Source organism: Leptomonas pyrrhocoris (genome assembly GCF_001293395.1).
Source record: "Leptomonas pyrrhocoris isolate H10 chromosome Unknown, whole genome shotgun sequence".
Classification (NCBI taxonomy): Eukaryota; Euglenozoa; class Kinetoplastea; order Trypanosomatida; family Trypanosomatidae; genus Leptomonas; species Leptomonas pyrrhocoris.
In genome coordinates this window covers 483,171-502,615 of record NW_015438379.1, presented here as the reverse complement: position 1 = coordinate 502,615, position 19,445 = coordinate 483,171, and the positions used below count along the sequence as shown (strand labels likewise).

Sequence of the window (19,445 nt, the reverse complement as noted above, 5' to 3'; positions counted from 1 at the left end):
GGGTCAACACGCTCCGCGCGGCCGTGCCATATCACAGGTCTCTCGACATATACTCAATGAAGGGGATCCACACACATATACATAAGGCTTGTGCCATTCGATGACCTCGGCCTTCGGCCTCGGTAATGCAACCCTAACCCTAACCCCGCCCTTTCCTACACCACGGCAGCCCCAACACCAACGCACACAGCACAAGACGGCAGGTTGCGCACGCCACACCACCATGTACATACGCTATGTTGCTCCCTCCGTCTCTTACAGCCCCACACACCCAATGGCAGAGAGCCCTCTATAGCACGCCCACCCCACAGCACACCCGTCCAGCCATACACAACACGCAGCCACTCACCGTCAGGCCACACACACGCACCAGACGGAGCAGTGTCAGCGTCCCCCGGACGGTGCACAGCGGCAGATTCCTCAGTTTGGGCCGCACTCGCAGCACTCCCAGAGCGGATACCCCTACGCCGTGGGAATCGCCATCGTCACACGTCTCCAGCAAGGTGACAGCTCACAGACGGACCATTACTCCCCTGTACACGTTGCTCGCCTGCCGGTTGGCTCAGTAAAGTGCCCGGCTCTCATGCCGTGCAGTGGGCTGTGTTGTGTTCGGCGTGGCCAGGCCCCTCGAGTCGACCACCACCACACATGGCACAGACATCGCCGCATCTGTCGCAGCCCTCGTCGTGCCATGCCTCTGTTTCGCGCTGGTGCTCTGTTCACCTCCGCTATCGTGGTGGCGTCCGCCTGTCCCTCAAGAAACTCCCGGCAAGAGTCAGCTCCTTTCGTACCCCTTTTCGCCCCTGCTCGTCTACATTGCCCGTTGCCGCACGGTCGTTGAGGAAGAGGTGGGTTCATCACATCGAAGCTGGCGCGGTGTGCGGACGGTTGAGCGCGAGACGTTGCAGCACTCCGTCGTTCAGCACACCGGGCAGCTCCAGCTCTAGCGGGTTCGAAGACTCGTGGAAGTCCTTGAAGAACATCTCATAGTGCCGCAGCAGCTCCGTCAAATGTGCGAAGCCGTCCAACTCCGACAGCCACGTGAAAGGGTTCGGCACGGCGTGGTGGTCTTCCTCCTCGAAGCCGCCCATCAGCACCCAGCGCAACAGCGTCGGGTCCACACCGTAGATCTTGAGCGACATGGTGAAGGAGAAGAGCAGCTGATCTCGCGCGAAGAGGGACCGGCAAATTCGCTGGTACAGACTGCGCTTGAAGGTGGTGTTGATGGCCTCGGTGCGCTCTTCCACCTCGACTTGGCGCTGTTCATCAACGCCTCCTGGAAGATGGACATGTAGGACTGCAGCGAGTTTTGGTACATAGGATCGATGTTGGCGAGCTCCGTGACGCAGAAGAACAGAATGGCTCCGAGGTGAGCAGCAGGTATGAACATGTTGCGCGTGCGATCACTAATGCGCTCCATCGCCTCAATCTCCTCCTGCCGCTTCGCAATGCGGTCGCTCTGCTCCTTGGAGCTGTCGAGCTCCTCAATAGCCCCCTCGCTCTCAAGGATGTTGCCTTTGGTGGAGAAAATGGCGAGAATGCAGTCTTCCGTAGACGGCTCCCCCTCTCCCACCCCGGCCCCCAGGCGCAGACAGGACTTCCCGCGCAGCCTTTTGAAAAGTGAACCAAGCAAAAGCCATGAGTGGTAACTCATAACGGTATGATTCTTTTAGTTCGTTGAAAATGTATCGTTGAGGACTTTAGAACTCGAAAGATACTGTTCTCTAAATAGGAATTTCTGTCGAGTTTATGTGGAGTAGAAAATGAGGCAGGATGCTTTCTGTTTGTTACTCTTTAATGTTACGAGTAGCTGAACTGGTTGCCCGGACTCGTAATGAAAACAGCGGAACTCGATCTCGCTTAAACTATTCTTCCTCCTCTTCGTTTCTCTGTTGGAACCTATCACCTCTCCGTCATCAATTACTCAGGTGGGAGATGGATGTTCCGTTTATTGCTGTTGACACAAGAACCGGATTCCATCTAGCCTCGCACAACTTGAAGGCCATCGACACACAGGCAAGAAGCAAAGAAGCCTTAGCAGTTCTTTGCAACAGCGTGCTATTGCTGTGGAAAAATGTCAACGAACGCTCCGAAGAGGAGAGCTTCGACGAGACGCATTCAACGTTTGTCGTAGAGAGTAGCAACTTGGCTCAAGCCGCATTAACTACGCAGTATTTCCACGCGCATGAACACGTTTTGTGTGTTGTCTTTGGGTCCCAACACCACGTTTTGTATGAAATCTTCGCCGATCACATAGCCGCTGCTATTAACGCAAGAACGAAGTTCTCAAAGGACGGCAAAGCTGTTAACAACGTTGCTCGAGCGGCGTTGAGTGACGCTTTCCAAAAGCAGTGCAGTAACCTGGGAATTGTTGATGCAGTGCTAGTCGTTAAAGGCCCTATGAAACGGTTTTCTTTGTGTCACGGACACCTTGCCAATTCCTCGGAGGCGCTTGACGCGTACATCAGTGCAGGTCTGTGCTCTGGTATATTTACTGATGGCTCACTTCAGTGTCTGGTCTGTTCATCAGGTCCTGTTCGCTGTGTTGTTGCAGCACCCGACACAACGCTGGAAAGTATTGAAAAGATAGCGGATGACAATTTTATGCTGAGCTGGGCTTTAAACCTCGGTTTAGGCGACTGAAAAAAATGAGTTGGTTTCTTCTAAGCGCTTATTTACTACATATATTTGTACAATAGGCTACTAACACCTCAAAAGAAATAGAAATAACAGCGTAACTGGTAAAGCAAAAGTGATGCTAATAACAGAAGAAAAAATATCTCCTATATGCTCTCTTGATCATCAAGAAAAAGTTATAAACAATAGCTACAAGGTTGTTTTGGAACCGCGGAATGCGCACCGAAGTTCTTTTTTGTCTCTCTCTTTCTCTCTCTCTCATATATTTATATGGTTTTCCGTGTCCAGCACATGATTTTCTTTTTTGTATGCTGTCCGAAAAGCTATGATTTTGTAGGAAGGGTAAACCGTTTAGCTTTTCAAAAATGGACGTTCCCAGTGAAGATTATGATGTCAGCGTGATGATCAAAGCGGTCAACGAGGTGCAGGCCGTGTTGACCTCGCGACAATTTGCAACCTTCTCTGAAGTGGACACTGAAATTGCAAAAACGTTGAAGCGGTACGAAGCTTTCGGCGATGGCTTCGAGCGTTTTCACGTGAATCTAACGAAAGATGCTCTTCAGTCGAACGATTTGCAGAAAAGTCTGAAAGACATGAACAAGCGGTGCGAAGAGCGGTTGCGGGATTGCGAATGTAGCCAAAAAGACCAAATCAACGACATTCTGCCGTTTATTCGCAACACTTCAACGATTCTCGTTCACGGCTCGGGTAATCTTCTGGCTCTTGCGGTTGCCTGCGCCATCCAAGAGCATGAAGGGGTCCGATTCTACGTCTGCGAAGGTCGTCCTGCGCGCAAAGGTTTTCCCAGCGGTTCTGGTGTGGCACTCTTAGAGAAAGTGAGTGGCACGCCAGAAGGAATGCGTCTCAAGGAGAAACTACAGAAGTATTGCACCATCGTTCCTGACAGTGGTGTGAGTTCCGTCATGAATAGCGTTGATTTTGTGGTCATGGGTGCAAACTGTGTGACTGAGCACGGTGGGCTTGTGCATTCCACAGGCTCGCTTCAGATCGCCATTGTTGCAGCTTTTCGCAGTGTACCTTGCTACGTGCTTTGCGAGACGTTTAAATTCACGCATATCTTCCCTCTAGGAACGGAAGACTTGAAGCAACCTGAAGATGGCGCTGGGCAGGTTGTTCCTCTCGTAGAGTTTGTTCCACCATCAATGATTACGCTTATCTTTTCTGACCAAGGAATCATGCCTCCATCCGCTGTTGCCGATGAGATGTTCCGCTTTCACACCGCACCGTCTGCTCCATGGAAGCAGCGTTGACTGGATTTTATTTTCGATTTTAGTTTTTGTTATCGCTGTTGTTGACTGTGATTCTTGATGCTACCCGTGTTGGTGCTCTCTTCTCAGAGGGCTTGCTGCCGTATAACTCAATTTGTACTGCGACATAATGTTAATAATAAATGTGAGTTGCTCACTTTGCTTGACTAGCATTTCAATCATTGGATTCAAAAAAAAAATAATGAAAGCCTGAATCTTTGATGCTCATTTTTCTCTACGCTGTTAATACATCGATGTCATAGAACTAAAAAAAAAATGCGGCTGATTTCAATTGCATAGTGTGCTCCTTTTTTGCGTACCGTCTCCCGTTGCTCTTGAATACATCGCTACTTTTCCTCAACATTTGCCTCGTATTACGTTCCGATGCCGGGGAAACAATAAAGCGCGTTTATATATACATATTGTTTTTTCCACGGACTTCAGTATTCTTATCATTATTTTTATTGATTTCTCTTTTACGTTTCAAGAACAATGCCTTGCAATTGTCGACAAGGAACAGCTCTGCACAACCATCTCGGAGATGCGCTGTCGAGTGAAGGTGTGTTCGGCTTGGGTGCCCCTATTAACGAAGCAGTTGACCTGACGGCGTTGCAGGTGTGGAACTGCAAGAACTCTGCAGAGGAAGCTGGACGTATTTTCAACCCTAACACAAGTGATAACAGTCTTCCCATTTGCAGCGACGACGACCAGGAACTGCTGATATTTGCACCCTTGAATTCTCTGTGTCGAGTGAAAGGCCTGACCATTACCGGTCCAGCGAACGACTGCGCTCCGTCACGCGTCAAAATTTTTGTGAACACTGGCAATATCACCGGATTTGACTCAGTTCAAAGGTTGGCTCCGCAGGAGATGCTGCAACTTGCTGAAGGTGGCTCGGAGGATCGAATTGTGTACCGTGTCAACCCGGGTAAATTCGCTTCCGTCTCCTCCCTTGCTTTTCTATTCGATGAAAGCTTCAACGGTGAGGAGACGGATGTGCTGCGCATTGAACTTTTCGGAGAAAACAGTGGAAAGTCAACACAGCAGCAGGTTGCAACTAACATAGTGTATGAAGGCCGTGGCAACCCAGCTGATCACCGGGTGACGGAAGAGAAAAACGCTCTTTTTGAAGTCCGTTGAAAGTTACCAACACTTCTACAAGTACTTTCGCAGTGAACTTTGCAGCTTTCGTTTTCTTGTCGATATTATTGGCTCACCGTACAATGAGTCGCTTCAAAGAGAAAAAAGCGGCTGTCACGTGTCTACAATTTAATCAGCTACTATTTTACTGTTCTATTCTTCAGCATAGCAACTCTATGTTCATCAAACTATAAAGCGCAAAAGGGACAAAGATAGAACACTTGTTCTTGATATAAAATACGGTACGCAATAAAAGAGCTTGAATGTTCATCCTTTGTAGCGCTTTTTACTTCTCTGTTCTGCCTGTCTATTTTAAGGAATAATTTGCGAGCATCTCTTTCGTCGCGATTTGTTTTTAGATGTATGTATTCTGTCGTGATTCCTACTGTTCTCTTTTCTATTATTATTACCCTTTCCTCTTTCTCTCTTCACTACGTTCTTCTTATTTTACATTCGGTTCACTCATTAAAGTGAACAAGTTGTTGTCGTCGCGTTTTTTACGATTGCTTTATTTATTTTTCCTGTTAACGTTCCTACTTTTCAGCTTGTGTTTGCGCAAAAAAGAAGAAACATGCTCCAACGTCCAGACCACACTCTTCTCCAGGATCCGTCCTACCCCAAGGATGTTCGTGTCAAGCTGACCGAAAATGGACCTGCCCAAGCTGGTAAGCAGCTGTTCCAGGCGGACCCAGCTGTCATTGATCCGCAGCTGAGTGAGGCTGTGTCACTCGGAACGACCATTCTTGCGGTTTCGTACAAGGGAGGTGTTGTGCTCGCTGCCGACTCACGCACATCTTCTGGCACATATGTGGTGAACCGCGCCAGCAACAAGCTGACGAAGCTAACGAAGAAGATCTATTGCTGCCGCAGTGGTTCTGCTGCCGATACGCAGGCGCTTGCAGAACGCGTCTCGAGCTACCTAGGCAGCTACCAGACAGATGTCGGCGCGGACGTAAATGTCGCCACCGCCGCAAACCTATTTCAGAAGATGTGCTACATGAATAAGTGGAACATCTCGGCCGGCATTATCGTGGCTGGCTACGATCCCATCAACGGCGGTTCAGTCTACAGTATTCCATCTGGCGCGTCGTGCGTGAAACTCGATTACGCGCTGGGCGGAAGTGGTTCTATTTTCCTGTACTCGTTCTTTGACGCGAACTTTAAGCCGGGAATGTCGAAGAGCGAGTGTATTGCGTTCTGCCAGAAGGCGGTGGCGCACGCGTACAGCCGTGACGGATCGAGCGGTGGTCTGATTCGCACGATTGCCTTGGACGCGGACGAGCCGGAGGATCAGACGATCCCATGGAACAAGACACCGTACTGCATGGAGAAGGACCCCAAGTATCAGGAGCAGGCGGTCCAGAACCTGCCTTTCAGCAGCAGCGCGAAGATTACTGGTAACCGCACGTCTTCTGCGTGAGGTGTTGCAATGCAATGTTGAGTCAGGGTCGATTTTCTGCGTGGATTCTACACTTGTTGTTTTTAAGCACGCATTTTTGGTCTTCGTTTGGTTTCATTATTATTATCTCTTTTTATCTCTCGTTGTTGGCAAGTTAGACATGCATAGCAAAGCTGAAGGCAGCGGAAAAGTGTTTTCAAAGCGGAGGCTTTCTTCTTTCGTCTCATCAAAGTTGGATGAAGGTACGTTCGGGTGCGTTGTCTCCATGAACAACGAGTATTTTCGTGTTTACGCAGCTGCAGATAGACGGTGAAGCAGCAACTCCGCATGATCGGCGCGTTGCTATGAGTGATTCTCTGCACGCACGAGTTACATTGCACTGAAATAAATAACAAGGCGCTTTGGGAGACTTGGATAAAGCATAATATATGGCAGCAGTGTTAGTCAGGTGTTGTGTAAACTCTGTTTAAAAATAGCTCTGCTCTCTCTCTCTCTGTCAATATTTGCCTGTCCCGCTCATTCTGTTTTATTCACGCCTTTTTTTTTAACTACTGTTTTTTTTTTTGTCGTTGTTGTTAGTGGGAGGCGAGAAGCAAAAACAAGCTACTCATGAAAGGGATGCTGGCCCGGAAGGGCGTTGCGGCCTTGTATGCGGGGCCCAAAATCGCCTCGTACACGGATGCCTGCGAAGCACCTCCGGCAATGTGGGATGGCGCCATCCCACTCAAGCAAGAACGGGTGTTCAAGAATGGCGTTGCAACTCGTATTGTGAAGAAAACATACTCGCACCCTCCAGAGATTTACCCCGCGAATCTGAGCTTCAATGATGTCAACTCCATGTACTGCCTCGGAAACGACGAGCTGATTAAGTATTTTCCGGAAGGACTGGGCGGGAAGGTCATGCAGTTGATGCCGCCAGGACACCCGCGTGGCTTCTTGTATCGCACACAGAGCCACCTTCTCAACTGCTTCATTGACAAGCTTTCGTTTTGGCAGGCGAAGGAAAAGGCGATCCGCTCCTTGACCAACGGGCGCAGCGGCTTCATCCTCGACGGGCCTACCGGAACTGGAAAAAGCGCGATTGTGTGCCAGGCGGTGCACTACGCTCGCTCTCGCGGCATTATCACGCTGTACATTCCCAACGCCAAGGCGTGGACCCACGGTGAGTGGTGCTGGCCAAGCACGATTCTTCCTGGCTTCTTCGACGCACCCGATGCAGCGCGTGATTTTTTGCGCACAGTGGCAGAGGCAAACCGCAGCCTGCTCGAAGGGTGGGACTTAAAGGTGACGCCGCAGGACCTGCCAGTGGAGCAAGGAGAAAAGCAGCCGCGGACTCTCTACGACCTGTGCGAATGGGGACACCGCGCCGTAGCACCAGCCTCGATCGATCGTCAGAGCGTATGCGTCAAGTTCTTCTTTGACGAAATCAGCGCCGAGAAGACAAAGCCTATCGTGATAGCGGTGGACGGGTGGAATTTGTTCTCCCACGAGACACACTTCCGCTACCCGCACCCGGACTTTCTCCGCACGCTCACGACGCTGAATGACGGATCCACCGACGTGGACCTGTACCCACAAGAGCTGCCAAGGATTCCTGCGTCGCGGCTCAGCTTTGTGCGCGGTCTCAACAAGCTAATTCTCTCGCGGAACGACCCAAACAAGTTCTTTATCACGTGCACGACCCGTGACTTCAAGCCGTTTGACGGCATCAGCGGCTTCGCGGATGTAGAGACCGACCGGTTCAAGAATAGTCTGGACGAGTACGCGCCGTACGATCCGGAGAAGGACTCTTTCTTCCACCCCATGAAAGTAGAGAACTTTACCGAATATGAGTACAGGTCGTTTCTGCGTTTTGCCATCAACTCAGGTGAGCTGGCAGGACTTGGATGGGGCCCAATGTGGCACTACTCAAGCGATTTTGAGCGCAAGCTGTACAAGATCGGTTTCATGTCCGACCGCAACCCCCAGCGTGTGGTGGACCACTACCACCAGGAGCTTGTGTGGCGCTACGAGTACAAACGCACTCGCCAAAAGCAGTATCTGCTGGCGCGGCGCAGAATGTGGCAGAGTGCTAATATGGCGGCAGTTGGGCGTGCGAGGAAGCAGTAAATCTGCTGCTAACGGTTGTGTGCCCACCGCGAATGAAGGGGCTGTTGTTGGTCTTGTTCGTTACATTATTTTGAGTGATCTTTTGAGGAGAAGAAGTACCTGCGGTGTCGGCGCGAACCCTCTGTGGTTCTGTGAATGCTAAGAACGATGTACTTCTTCCTTCGTTGCAATCTAGAGAGAAAATATTAGCGTTACTCGGCTGCAGACGACAAAACAAACATGAACTCGGTCTGAAACATCATACGCAGCGGATGTCTCAACGTGACGAAGAAATAGACAGGCAGCGCTCTTTTCTAGTGCTTCTGCTTGTTGTGTTTTTATGAGCCATTTGTCTTGTACGTGAGGATTCATGCGAGTGGTGTGGTGTTGTATGCGCATTTCATTCTGAGGCTATCATATAATCAACATACTCAATCACTGCACCTTTCGAAACGCCTCTCCTCCTTTGTTTTCACAATCTCGCAATACTGTTGCTAAGCGGGGCGGGCTCGGTTTCGACTTCGTTTGTGCGAGTATTCACTCCGCTGCAGCGCCTCTTTTCAATACAACAGAGCGAAGTACACTCCTTTATCATCGCAAGTGTTTCGCGGCGATCTTACGACCCAGACCGGAAAAGGCATTCATCTACTTAGTTGGCAATGGTCAAACGTGGCAAAAAACGAGGTGCACTGGTGCAGCCCAATTTTGATAGCATCAAGCGCTTTTACGCTGTTGCGCCTTTCACTGGTGCGGAGCACGCAACTCTGCCGCCAGTGTACGCAGGTGCCTATAGCCGACGCGCCGCAATGAACGCTTACCACGTAGTGGGCTCGTCGCGTGACCAGATCGTATCGGATGCCATGCGCACTTTTTCTCCATCGTCGTGCACGCAGGAGGTGACGAATTTGTTTTTGGAAGTTGCAGCGCTCGTATCGCTCTATTACGACACAAAAGAACAGCTGCAGACACTGCCGGACATATGATGCTTCACAACAAAAGAAAAGATACTATTTGAAAGAAAAAAAATGGCTCTTCGGCAAACCTCGATAATGAAGGAGGTGGCGTTTTCAAGTATCTGCTCTTGAGTGTTGACGCTCGTTGTACCATTGAACTCGTTGCTTTGAGCGCCAATTATGCGATACAAGAGCCGGGCGAAACGTTTTGCCGCAGTGCTCTTTCTCCTCTCGCTCTCATCGCGCAGCTTACTTGGCTTCTTCCTGGGACTGCTCCTCTGCTTCTTGTTAACAACTTCTTTTAGCATTTGTTTCTTCACAGAAGGGGAACACGGCAGCTTGCGTTTGTGAGATATGGCGAAGCAACACAAAAAGCTCAGCGAAGCTGACCAGGATTTGGTTGTGTGGAGGGCGGCAAAGCACGTGCGGGATGGTACCGCCGTGGAGCTGCCTCGCGTGGTGCGAACCGTTGCGTCAGCCACGAAACTGTTGACAGAGCGGAAAATCAAGCTGGTGGAGAGGGTAGGGGGAGACACGATGATATTCGGACCTATACGTGGGCACGCGTGCGATTTTGCAAACATACTGCTCAGCAAGGTCCTCCCCAACCAACACATCAAGAACATAATTTTTCTAGGCAACTACATCGATGGCGCACACCAATCTCTTGAGGTGCTCTTCCTCATCGCGGCTCTTATTGTGTGCTCTCGATTCCACATCATACCCCTCATTGGCAAGCACGAAATGATGTACCCCATCCAGCCGGAGAACTTCGGCTCGCTGCGTAATGAAATGTTGCTCTGTTGCGCCCGCTCGCCGCAAACGTCGCTGGAGGACTGCGAGAACGTCATGAAAGAGTTCTTTGCGGTGCTGCCGATCGCCTGCGTTGTAGAGAACAAGTACTTCTGCGTCGCCGGTGGCCCCGCTTCTGGGTACAGGACGCTGGAGGATATGGAGGCGAAGCGTGTGACACAGGACTCACTGAAGGAGTTTGTGCTGAATGAGCCGATGGACGAGGACGAGGAACGCATTGCGGACGGCAGCACGTTTGTGGCATCGCAAAGCAACGAATTGGCCTTCCGCTACACGTTTAACGCGGCGTGCAATTTCTTGAGCCGCAACCGCCTTGGCATGCTTATTGTGGGCATGGAGTACCACACTAGCAGGCCGGACTACGACAGCTTTGCCCGCCCCAACCACTACAAGGAATCCATCTACTTCCCCGGCTACATGCTGGGCCGCATTCACCCGGAGACGCAGGTGCCGGCGGTGCTGACGATTTTTTCCGCGCCGTCCTTCTGCGGTGTAAATCGCAACAACGCCTGTATCGTCGAGATCACCGACAAGCGTCTCGAAGTGCAAGAGTTGGGCGTGTACGCAAAGCGTCCGCTTGTCACACCGGGAACCCAGGATCACGCCTTCAGCTGGGCACAACCAATGCTGGAGCGCGCCGTGGTTGCCATCGCACGTGAGATCATCTTCGGCGCCATCAAGGAAGACGCACCTCCCGAGAGCGATTCGCATCACAAAAGACTGGAGGAGATCGCTGTGTCGAAGATGCGCCGGATGTGCCAGCTTCTGCAGGCACACGAGCTTCCGCTGCCAGAAGTGCCGAAGCTGCCGCCCGACGAATAACCCGCGACTCTCTTTCCTTCATGTGTGGCACGGCCGCTGCTCCCACCCATGGGAATGTGCGTTTGCGCGCACGGCTTTCGACCTAGTCACCGAGGTAACTCGCCGCTGCTTCAACAACAAAACGCAAATGCTTTTTATTGTGCATCAACGTCACGTCTTCACTCTTATGTGTGTACATCCGCTTGATCGTCGTTGAATGCGCTCTGTTTGCCTTCCTTCCCATGGACCCGTGGACACCCGTGGTCTTGACTTTCATTGCTTTGTCAAGAAACACTTAATACTAAACGAAGCTGCTCCCCATTTTTGTTGCAGCACTTTTACTTGAACATGCTCTGCTACTGATCAGCGATATTTGCTAGCATCTATAGTAATGGTTCCCGAAAGAAACAGAGCAGCGCGACACCGAGTACTTTGATATTGCACGACGCTTAAATGCACGAAAGCTGTACCATTTTGTAGGCGTCCGATCAGCTGCGCGATGTTGTCGCGTGAAAACGCTACACCGTGCGTTGCGCCTAGGGATCACCATGCCTCATGAAAATGTTTCGGACGTCGACTCTTTCCGGGCGTTCTTCACACGACTTTTCCGCTCGTCTTTTTGTTTCGTTCGTGCTTTCGCGTTTGCCTCGCCCCCCTGTCGATAGAAAGAGAAATCACTCGCCACTTATCCGAACACACGCTCTAGAAAAATAAGAACTAAGCGACCATGTCTCGTCTGCTCTCGCACTACTCCAAGGGCAAGACTGCCTTCGTTTGCGTCGACCTGCAAACCGCCTTCAGTGAGCGCATCAAAAATTTCCCCAACTGCGTTTTTGTTGCGAATCGCTTCGCGCGCATGCACGAGATTTTGCCAGAGTACACGAAGTACATCGTGACGGAGCAGTACCCGAAGGGCCTCGGACGCACGGTGAAGGAAATCAGCCTGCCCAAGACCGCCCACATGGTTGAGAAGACGCGTTTCTCCTGTATTGTTCCCGAGGTGGAGGCGCTTCTGAAGGACGTGGACAACGTCGTTCTTTTCGGCATCGAGGGTCACGTCTGCGTGATGCAGACCGCTGCGGACCTGCTGGACATGAACAAGCGCGTCGTTCTCACCGTCGACGGACTCGGCAGCCAGAAGACGACCGACTTCAAGACTGCCATGAAGCTCATGGGCACGTGGGGGCCCAACTGTGAGTTGACCACTTCCGAGTCGCTCCTCCTGCAGATGACAAAGGACGCGAAAGATCCCAACTTCAAGCAGCTTGCAAAGCTTCTCCAGGACCAGCCACCTATCCCGTTGTAATGAGCTCAAACACACGTTTTATCCGGTCAAATGGAGAGCAGACCATAAAATGGAGGTGCTAGGTTGCAAGGGGTGAGTACCAGTCTTTACTGTGTCGTTTTATTTGCATACACCTCCACGTCTGCATGGCCTCCGTCGATGAGAGGAGGCGAGCGACGCACCGGCCGTTCTTCTTCCTCCCAGCCTTCCTCCTCTTATGCTAGCGGATTGTTTCAAAAGTACCTTATTAACAAAAAAAAACACTCAGTTTTCTTTTCTCTTTTTGTGCTGTTCTTATTTATCGACTACTTTCTCACCTGCCCAAACACCAGAGAAAAGATAGTGTGTGAACGCAGACACTCTTTGGTGGGTGTGTTTGCATATGTGTGCCCTCAAAACGCAGAAGGATGGACCTACAGGAGGAAGTTGCTGTTGTTGACCAGGTGGCCTGCACGTGAGAGGCCTAAAAAGTGGGTCACATTTGATTCCCATCTTTGATGGAGTCTCTCACGGTGCATTCATGCTATCTTGCTGTTGTAAACGTATTTCTCTGTTACGTCAATCAGCTGGTCCCAAATCGGGACACTAACGTGTTGATGTGAAGCGCTGCATGTCCGTTACAGGCAATCACTTTTTTTTTCTGTCTTGCAGTGCCGGAAATGTAAACGCTGCTGTGCTTCTCTCACTCCCTCCCTCCCCCTTCTTCTTCTTGTCGTTTGTCGGTGTTGTCTACTTGTATGCTCTGTTGAAAGCGATAATACGACAGAGGGAACATTAGTTCGTCTTCTGAAAATGAGCGCGGAGTTTTCGCTGCTGCAGCACCTGGGTGTTTCTGTGGGCAAGTGTGAGCCGGCTCCCGCGGCGCAGAGCAGTAGCGCTCCTAAAGCCCCTCCAAAGGACGCCTTCCGCGTATGGGCACCAGCGCAGCATCCACCGCCGAGCAAGAAGGTTTCCCCTGATCGGGTGCGTGGCGTGCTAGCCAGGCGACGCAAAGGGCCGGCGAAGTCGTACGCAGACCCGACAGGAGAGGTTTTTCTCCGCAACGACACGGTGAGGAGGTGCAGTACGTCGTGTACAACTCCAAGGTGCCATCCATCTATGGAGTGAACAGGCAGCTCGCGGAGAGGAAGCGGGCCGAAAAGGCGCACGACAACAACGTCGACGCGCTGACGAGTTGCGACGCGGAGTTTGGGCAGGATGAGGCGCTGCAGGAAAAGGCGAGAAGGAATATTTTGCGGGAACTGCAGATCTGCAACCAAGAGCAGGCCAACCGCAAAAAGGAAGAAGAGCGCCGCGATCGCGAACGGCGCATCGCACAGGAAAAGGCACAGCTGCGCTACCGAGACGCGGAGGCCGCACGCTCAGACGAGGAGGCACGCATCCACAAGACACAACAGCAGGAGGCGCTGCGCATGGCGGCAGCTGAGGCCGCTACTGCCAGAAAACAAGCGGCCACCACTCCGGAAAGCGATTACGCCGTCTCGACATGGAACGGCGCCGACGAGGACGAGGAGCGGCGTTGTGCAACGCAGCGCCGTACACGCGAGTTTTCGGAGGCGAATCGGCAAATGGCAGAGCAGCAGCGTGCCGAGCGCGACGCACGTGAGGCGGCTGAGAGGGAGAACGCCCGCGTCGCGCGTGCGGAGGCAGAGCAGCAGATGCGCGAGGAGCAGATGCGTGAGGCGGCGACGCGGCAACAGACGGCGGAGGCGTTGCGGCAGGCGCAGGAGGCGGAGCGAGAGAGGAGGTTGACGGCGTCGGCAGCTGGCAGCCGCCCTCCCCCGGCTCTCGTGGGCTCCCTCTTTGACTTCGCCGAGAAGCGCGAATCAGAGGAAGCACAGCGGGCTCAGCAGCGGCTGCGAGAGGACATGGCCATCAACGCCCGCCTGGCGGAAGCGAAGCGAGCACGGACGAGAGAGGAGCGTGAACAGGAGAGAAGCTATGCGGCGCAGGTGGCGGACGCCAACTTTGAGGACTTCCAACGCGAAGTTGCCCAGTCGCGGCTGCGTCGCTTGCAAGAGCAGAAGGAGATGCAGAATGCGGCTGAAGTGGCCGCAGCAGCAGCACGCGAGAAACAAAAGCAGGAGGCGCTGGTGGATCGCAGTCGACCTGATGATGCGTTGCTATTCTGGGCTGGTGAGGATTCCTCTCGTGCAGAGGAGACCAAGGCAGAGGCAGAGCGGCGCTACCGCGAAGAAGTGCGCCGCCAAGCGGAACGGAAACGGGCGGAGCGGGCGAGAGATGACGAAGAGAAGAAAGCGTGGGAGCGCGCCCTTGTTGCGTCCGACAGCGAGGCGGCGAAGGCGGCGGATGCACGCGAGCGCAGAGAGACGCAGGAGAAGATCGCGCAGCTGCGTCACACTCTGGAGGATCAGATGGCTGCTAAGAAGGAGCAGCGAAGGCAGGAGCACCCACAGTCGTCACAACGCGGGCTCCTTCGCGGGCCAGCGCCGGACGCCATCTCGCTTTACCGGTGCCCTGTCACTGGTGAACTGCTCCCTGCAAGCGCGTACGACTTTGGTATTCGCAGGGGTCGTTAAGCGAGCCTCACTCCTTCAACGAAACGGTTCCAAAGGGAACTGCAACCAGCACACGCCAACCTCACTTGTCTGCTCCGCTTATCGTCAAACCTATTTGCATTATGTTGTTTTACAACTAGATCACCGCTTTTCCTTTACTCTTTCTCTTATCGCCCAGGACGGTAGAACAGAATAAGCTCATAACGCCTCCACCGCACGTCTTTGTGTTCTCCACCAAGGGGTGAGTTGTAGCGTCTGTCAGATTTTCTCTCGTATCTTTCTTTTTTCTTCTAGAACTGTACATGTAGCCTTGCGCAGTTGCAGTACACCCGCATGAGAAGTTGCGTTTTACTGCCCTCTAGCGGCAACGCAAGCAAAAAGAGTGCTGCAGCGCACACTGGAAGCAGTAGTTGCGGTATCGTACGTATGCGAGTCGCCGTTCTGTGCTACCGTGTGCGTCCTTGCTGTTGTTGGGGTTTTTTTTTTCCAGTGGTGTGAACACGGAAAAAGGGAAGGACACTTCCATCAAATCGCACGTCTCTCCGGTCGTGTGTGGGAGGCTTCGTACGCCTCTGCGGGCAGTTTTGTTGTTGAATGCACACACACACACACACACGAAGGAAAAACTGCGTCTGTGACTTTGATGTCTTCTTTCTCTCTTCCTATTCTTGCTTCTTAGTTCTCAACGATCCCAAAACAAACCTTCGCTGGTTTAAAGAGAAACAGCTGCGCCGAACCGTGTGTGTAGAGCCTCTTAAGCACCGAGAGAGCATTTCGCTGGTTCTACAGAAACTACGTAGTCGCGTATCCGCACCAGCAGCACAGCCATGGCCGAAACGTCCGAGAGCACTGCAGAGGCGTACATCGAATATCTTGAGAAGCAGCTCCTTGAGGTCACCTCCTGCCGCTGCTATCAGCCTGTCCACAGGTTTACTGCATTGTCAGCATCTCGCGGAGGAAGTGTAAGACGCCTAATCCTAGCTTCTGTACTGGATGCATTGAAGGTGTGTCTTGGAGTGTTCCTCGTACTGCAGATTGCAGTGCGACTCTCATTGTGAGGCTGGACACGTCAAAGCATTTCACCTTGTTGTTCAATGCACATCTCGAAACTAGCCTTTTTTTCGGACTTGATTTAGCGGTGTTTTTATTGTCAGCCTGTCTTTTTCACTCTTTCACTGCTGTTTTACTTTCCCTGTTGTCTGCCTTCGACGACCCAGACCACAACAAAGAAAACGCATGTCTTTGCTCTATGGAGACGGAACAAGGCATCCCGCTGCGGTTCTTGGCTTTCAACAGTTGCATATATATATAGCGAGAACGACGCCTTCGCACCAGCCGCTGAAGTTGACCACGTAGGGCACTTCTCTTCTGCTTCTCTCTGCGAGTGAAACATGACTCGCTTTCGTTTCTTCCACCTCTCTTCTTTTCTTTTCCTGCCTGCGCTTCTCATCAAATATCTCTCAACATGTCGACGTACGCTTGCTGCCAAGCGAGCGGATCACACAAAAACAGCTAGGCACTCCGGCAAAGCTGGTCCTTTAGATTTCTTCGTTTCAGTGCGCCGCGATGCAGTCTGTTCTCCCCTACACCACCAATCCATCGCAGATGGTGGCTATAGAAAACCTAAAACTTATTAACCCTTCTTCAGCCGCGGCAACGGGACCGTACCTCCGCGTGCGCGACTCCAAGCTGGTAGTGGGAGGGCTGCTGCACAACTGGGACGCCGAGGCGGCGCACGCGCTGCTGAACGCACCAAAGGCGGTGCAGACGTGGGACTTGTCGTGGAGTGAGGAGGAGACGAACTGGGAGGAGCGGGTGCACCGCTGCACGTATCCAGAGGAGGTGGAGGACTTCCTGCCTGCCAAGTGGATCGGCTACCGTGTCCAGAGCGACGTGGACGAGACGCTGGCACGCGTGTGCAAGCTGTGCACGGCCCTCGTAGACAAATTCATTGCACTCTCGCAAGGAAACAACGCGAATGTGTCGACGGCGAAGTGGAGGCAGCGGCAGGCCTTGTACGATCGCCTGGGTGCTGTCATGGAGCTGCTGGAGGCCTCCATTGGCGAGGCGATTCCCATCTTGAAGCTGAAAGACCAGGCGTTTATGCACGAGTGCTGGAACCAAATGCAGGCGGAGGAGCGCTCAGAAATTATGTCCGCCCTCGGGACGGCAGACGACGTGTAGCGTCGAAGTGGAGAATCGGCGTTTTTCTCCTCCTCCTCCTCCATTCCATCCACATAGATCGCAACTCTGTGGTATGAGGTCGTTGACTTGCGCGACAATGATAGACGTCGAAGTTGTGTTTTCATTTTTTAATTAGATCCTTCCGTATTCGGATAGATGCTTTTATTTTACCCTTTTCCCCCTGTTTCACTTCCTTGTTGCTGTCAGCTGTCGACTGCACTGAACAACAACAAAACCTACATAAGAGACAGTATTCTGTTGCAGCTTTGATCTCTAAAATGAGTCGCCTGCTGCGGAAGATGAATCGCAACTTTGGAACGTGTTGCTCACGTGTTGCTTTGGGTGGAGATGCACGTGCTCGCTGCCTTGTCTCGTCTTCACAACTGATGCACACATGTTTGTTCTCTGCAGTCATGCACACCCTCCATTCCTTTTGCGCTCCCTAAACTCACCTGTTCTCTTGGAAATTCAACTTCCCAAGCAATACAACGTGCACCGTGGTTCAGCTTTCATGCTGCGACGCACTCAACGACTGTCCCGCCTCACCTTCGAGGGCCTCCTGTGTGGGGTGCGTCCGGAGCTGCCGCCACCGCAGACACTGGCGGCGGCTTGCACACACGCCACGGAGCAGTTCATGACGCAGTGCAGCAGCAGTGCCCCGCTGCCCATTGCCTTGGCGGCGACCACAGTAGCCTCGCTACTCATGCAGAAGCGGCTGCGAGATGCGGCAGGCGTGCTGTCCCTGCACCCCCATCTACCGCAGGTGCTGCGCGCCGTGCGGGACTACGTGTGCCGCTACCCGGACGTCTTTCCTCTCGACACGCTGCGGGAGATGTCAAAGGAGGCGAAGTGCGTTAGCGCGGCTGCCGTTACCACCTTCTTGCAAGCAGCGGTACATCGGTTTCTCTGTCAGCTGCCTCCGAGCTCCGCAGTGCAGCCGGGTCCAGATGAAGAGGCGCAGAAGTGGGATGCCCAGCGAGAGGAGTTGCGAGCGCTGTTGACGCGTCACGTACGCTTTCATCCGTTCTCGGCCGCCTCTCTGCTCCGTCCACTCTGCGTCCTCAGCGAGGGCACGGCGGCGGAGCGCGAAGACGTGATGGAAGTGATGCGCACTGCCATGCAGCAGCAGAGAATCAATCCGGCTGATTTCGGCTACGTGCTGGAAGTCCTGCTGCGCGGCGACGAACCGCGACGTGCGGCGCAGATGTGGGAGTGGGTGCAGCACACGTCTGCTTGCTGGGACACCCGCGCCGTATCGGCCGCCGTCATGGCGTTTGCTCAGCTCGGCAAGTTGGACGAGGCGGTCGCGTGCATGCAGCGCCTGGCGGAGGCGGGCAACGACCCGTCTACCGCGGCACAGGTGGCATTTATTCGCTTTCTCGGCGAGCGCTCCCTGCCACTGTCGCAATACGCCGATCAGCTTGTTCACCATTGGTGTCCCTCCGAGGAACAGCTGTGGCGCGGTGCTGGGCAAGACGTCGGCATCGAACTCATTAAACTCCGCTGCCGATGCGGTCTGCATGCCGAGGCAGTCGAATTGTTAGAGGCTGCGTACAGGACCAACGTCGATGCACCCGCTGAGCTGCACCGGTTCTTGCGGCACCCACATGTTGCGGTGCTCGCCCGCCGTTACGCACCCCTTACCTCGGAGAATAAAACGCTGCAGCAGCTGTTTCTCGACACGCTGCTGCGTACCCCAACGCTCGCGGCGGACCGGCCGGACATGGTCGGCCTTCTTCTCTGCTTAGGGGTGGCAGCGCATCGGCTGCCGGAGGTGTACGCGGCGGTGGAGCAGTTGTCGTTGGATGCCGACGCCTTTCAGCAGGCCCTTAACTTTTTTGCTCGCCGTGGCGCCTCCAAGACGGCGCAAGCGGCCGATGTGCTGGCGTGCATGGAGGAGGTGGCGTCGCGCACCGGTAATGTGGTGCCAGCAGAGCTGAAGGTTTGGCTGCAGCTGGCAAAGGAGATGTAGATGAGCAGCCCGACACGTGTTCATTGCGCTTACGTTTATCGTGATTGAGTTGCGTTCCTCTGTGGATTTTTAGCAACTCTCCTCTTACCTTTTCTCGCGACCGCCTCATGCTCGCCGTGTGGGGAGTAACCAGATTTGAATGAACGCGACACAATCGCACGTGCGGGAGCTCGATAGGCCGACGTAGATATGCCAAACGTCAGCGGGCACGATGAACTGAGTAGCCCACGCTGGGGATTTGTCTTCTGCTGCGTTGCATCATCTGCGTGTCCGCGTGTCGCTGTATGTGCGCGCGTTTTGCGTGTAAAAGAATGGACGCTTTGTTGTTGTTGTTGAACCTTGGGAATGAAAAGTTGCTACCGTTTTTTCCTTCTAACGAAAAACTC

At 53.0% G+C, this 19,445-nt stretch overlaps 13 protein-coding genes across 15 annotated transcripts; 12 read left to right on the top strand and 1 right to left on the bottom strand.

Annotated features, from left to right (window-relative positions):
• Positions 1-1,090: 1,090 nt before the first annotated feature.
• ABB37_08358 (putative dynein heavy chain) lies at positions 1,091-1,654 on the bottom strand (the record flags this gene model as incomplete). The annotated part of the gene is made up of 1 exon (XM_015807336.1): positions 1,091-1,654. The coding sequence occupies one exon, from the start codon at positions 1,652-1,654 to the stop codon at positions 1,091-1,093; it is 564 nt and encodes a 187-aa protein (XP_015654285.1).
• Positions 1,655-1,773: 119 nt separating this feature from the next.
• ABB37_08357 (hypothetical protein) lies at positions 1,774-2,643 on the top strand (the record flags this gene model as incomplete). The annotated part of the gene is made up of 1 exon (XM_015807335.1): positions 1,774-2,643. The coding sequence occupies one exon, from the start codon at positions 1,774-1,776 to the stop codon at positions 2,641-2,643; it is 870 nt and encodes a 289-aa protein (XP_015654284.1).
• A 281-nt stretch (positions 2,644-2,924) lies between these two features.
• ABB37_08356 (putative translation initiation factor EIF-2b alpha subunit) lies at positions 2,925-3,908 on the top strand (the record flags this gene model as incomplete). The annotated part of the gene is made up of 1 exon (XM_015807334.1): positions 2,925-3,908. The coding sequence occupies exon 1, from the start codon at positions 3,003-3,005 to the stop codon at positions 3,906-3,908; it is 906 nt and encodes a 301-aa protein (XP_015654283.1). The 5' UTR covers positions 2,925-3,002.
• Positions 3,909-4,308: 400 nt separating this feature from the next.
• Positions 4,309-5,045, top strand: ABB37_08355 (hypothetical protein; the record flags this gene model as incomplete). The annotated part of the gene is made up of 1 exon (XM_015807333.1): positions 4,309-5,045. Exon 1 carries the CDS (start codon positions 4,398-4,400, stop codon positions 5,043-5,045), a length of 648 nt encoding a protein of 215 aa, XP_015654282.1. The 5' UTR covers positions 4,309-4,397.
• A 470-nt stretch (positions 5,046-5,515) lies between these two features.
• ABB37_08354 (putative Proteasome beta-1 subunit) lies at positions 5,516-6,465 on the top strand (the record flags this gene model as incomplete). Its single annotated transcript, XM_015807332.1, has 1 exon — positions 5,516-6,465. The coding sequence occupies exon 1, from the start codon at positions 5,617-5,619 to the stop codon at positions 6,463-6,465; it is 849 nt and encodes a 282-aa protein (XP_015654281.1). The 5' UTR covers positions 5,516-5,616.
• A 557-nt stretch (positions 6,466-7,022) lies between these two features.
• On the top strand, positions 7,023-8,553 carry ABB37_08353 (putative mitochondrial hypothetical protein; the record flags this gene model as incomplete). The annotated part of the gene is made up of 1 exon (XM_015807331.1): positions 7,023-8,553. Exon 1 carries the CDS (start codon positions 7,054-7,056, stop codon positions 8,551-8,553), a length of 1,500 nt encoding a protein of 499 aa, XP_015654280.1. The 5' UTR covers positions 7,023-7,053.
• Positions 8,554-9,030: 477 nt separating this feature from the next.
• On the top strand, positions 9,031-9,515 carry ABB37_08352 (hypothetical protein; the record flags this gene model as incomplete). Its single annotated transcript, XM_015807330.1, has 1 exon — positions 9,031-9,515. Exon 1 carries the CDS (start codon positions 9,192-9,194, stop codon positions 9,513-9,515), a length of 324 nt encoding a protein of 107 aa, XP_015654279.1. The 5' UTR covers positions 9,031-9,191.
• A 274-nt stretch (positions 9,516-9,789) lies between these two features.
• On the top strand, positions 9,790-11,120 carry ABB37_08351 (hypothetical protein; the record flags this gene model as incomplete). The annotated part of the gene is made up of 1 exon (XM_015807329.1): positions 9,790-11,120. Exon 1 carries the CDS (start codon positions 9,840-9,842, stop codon positions 11,118-11,120), a length of 1,281 nt encoding a protein of 426 aa, XP_015654278.1. The 5' UTR covers positions 9,790-9,839.
• A 643-nt stretch (positions 11,121-11,763) lies between these two features.
• On the top strand, positions 11,764-12,405 carry ABB37_08350 (putative Ribonuclease mar1mAR1 ribonuclease; the record flags this gene model as incomplete). 2 transcript variants are annotated; one of them, XM_015807328.1, is made up of 1 exon in its annotated part: positions 11,764-12,405. In XM_015807328.1, the coding sequence occupies exon 1, from the start codon at positions 11,827-11,829 to the stop codon at positions 12,403-12,405; it is 579 nt and encodes a 192-aa protein (XP_015654277.1). In that variant the 5' UTR covers positions 11,764-11,826. The 2 variants fall into 2 exon arrangements, with proteins under 2 accessions (XP_015654277.1, XP_015654276.1); XM_015807327.1 differs by having other exon boundaries at positions 11,768-12,405.
• Positions 12,406-13,135: 730 nt separating this feature from the next.
• ABB37_08349 (hypothetical protein) lies at positions 13,136-14,924 on the top strand (the record flags this gene model as incomplete). Its single annotated transcript, XM_015807326.1, has 1 exon — positions 13,136-14,924. Exon 1 carries the CDS (start codon positions 13,797-13,799, stop codon positions 14,922-14,924), a length of 1,128 nt encoding a protein of 375 aa, XP_015654275.1. The 5' UTR covers positions 13,136-13,796.
• Positions 14,925-15,581: 657 nt separating this feature from the next.
• Positions 15,582-15,961, top strand: ABB37_08348 (hypothetical protein; the record flags this gene model as incomplete). Its single annotated transcript, XM_015807325.1, has 1 exon — positions 15,582-15,961. Exon 1 carries the CDS (start codon positions 15,731-15,733, stop codon positions 15,959-15,961), a length of 231 nt encoding a protein of 76 aa, XP_015654274.1. The 5' UTR covers positions 15,582-15,730.
• Positions 15,962-16,392: 431 nt separating this feature from the next.
• Positions 16,393-17,087, top strand: ABB37_08347 (hypothetical protein; the record flags this gene model as incomplete). Of its 2 annotated transcripts, none has more annotated exons than XM_015807324.1 (1): positions 16,393-17,087. In XM_015807324.1, exon 1 carries the CDS (start codon positions 16,470-16,472, stop codon positions 17,085-17,087), a length of 618 nt encoding a protein of 205 aa, XP_015654273.1. In that variant the 5' UTR covers positions 16,393-16,469. The 2 variants fall into 2 exon arrangements, with proteins under 2 accessions (XP_015654273.1, XP_015654272.1); XM_015807323.1 differs by having other exon boundaries at positions 16,415-17,087.
• A 480-nt stretch (positions 17,088-17,567) lies between these two features.
• On the top strand, positions 17,568-19,059 carry ABB37_08346 (putative mitochondrial hypothetical protein; the record flags this gene model as incomplete). Its single annotated transcript, XM_015807322.1, has 1 exon — positions 17,568-19,059. Exon 1 carries the CDS (start codon positions 17,599-17,601, stop codon positions 19,057-19,059), a length of 1,461 nt encoding a protein of 486 aa, XP_015654271.1. The 5' UTR covers positions 17,568-17,598.
• Positions 19,060-19,445: the final 386 nt, after the last annotated feature.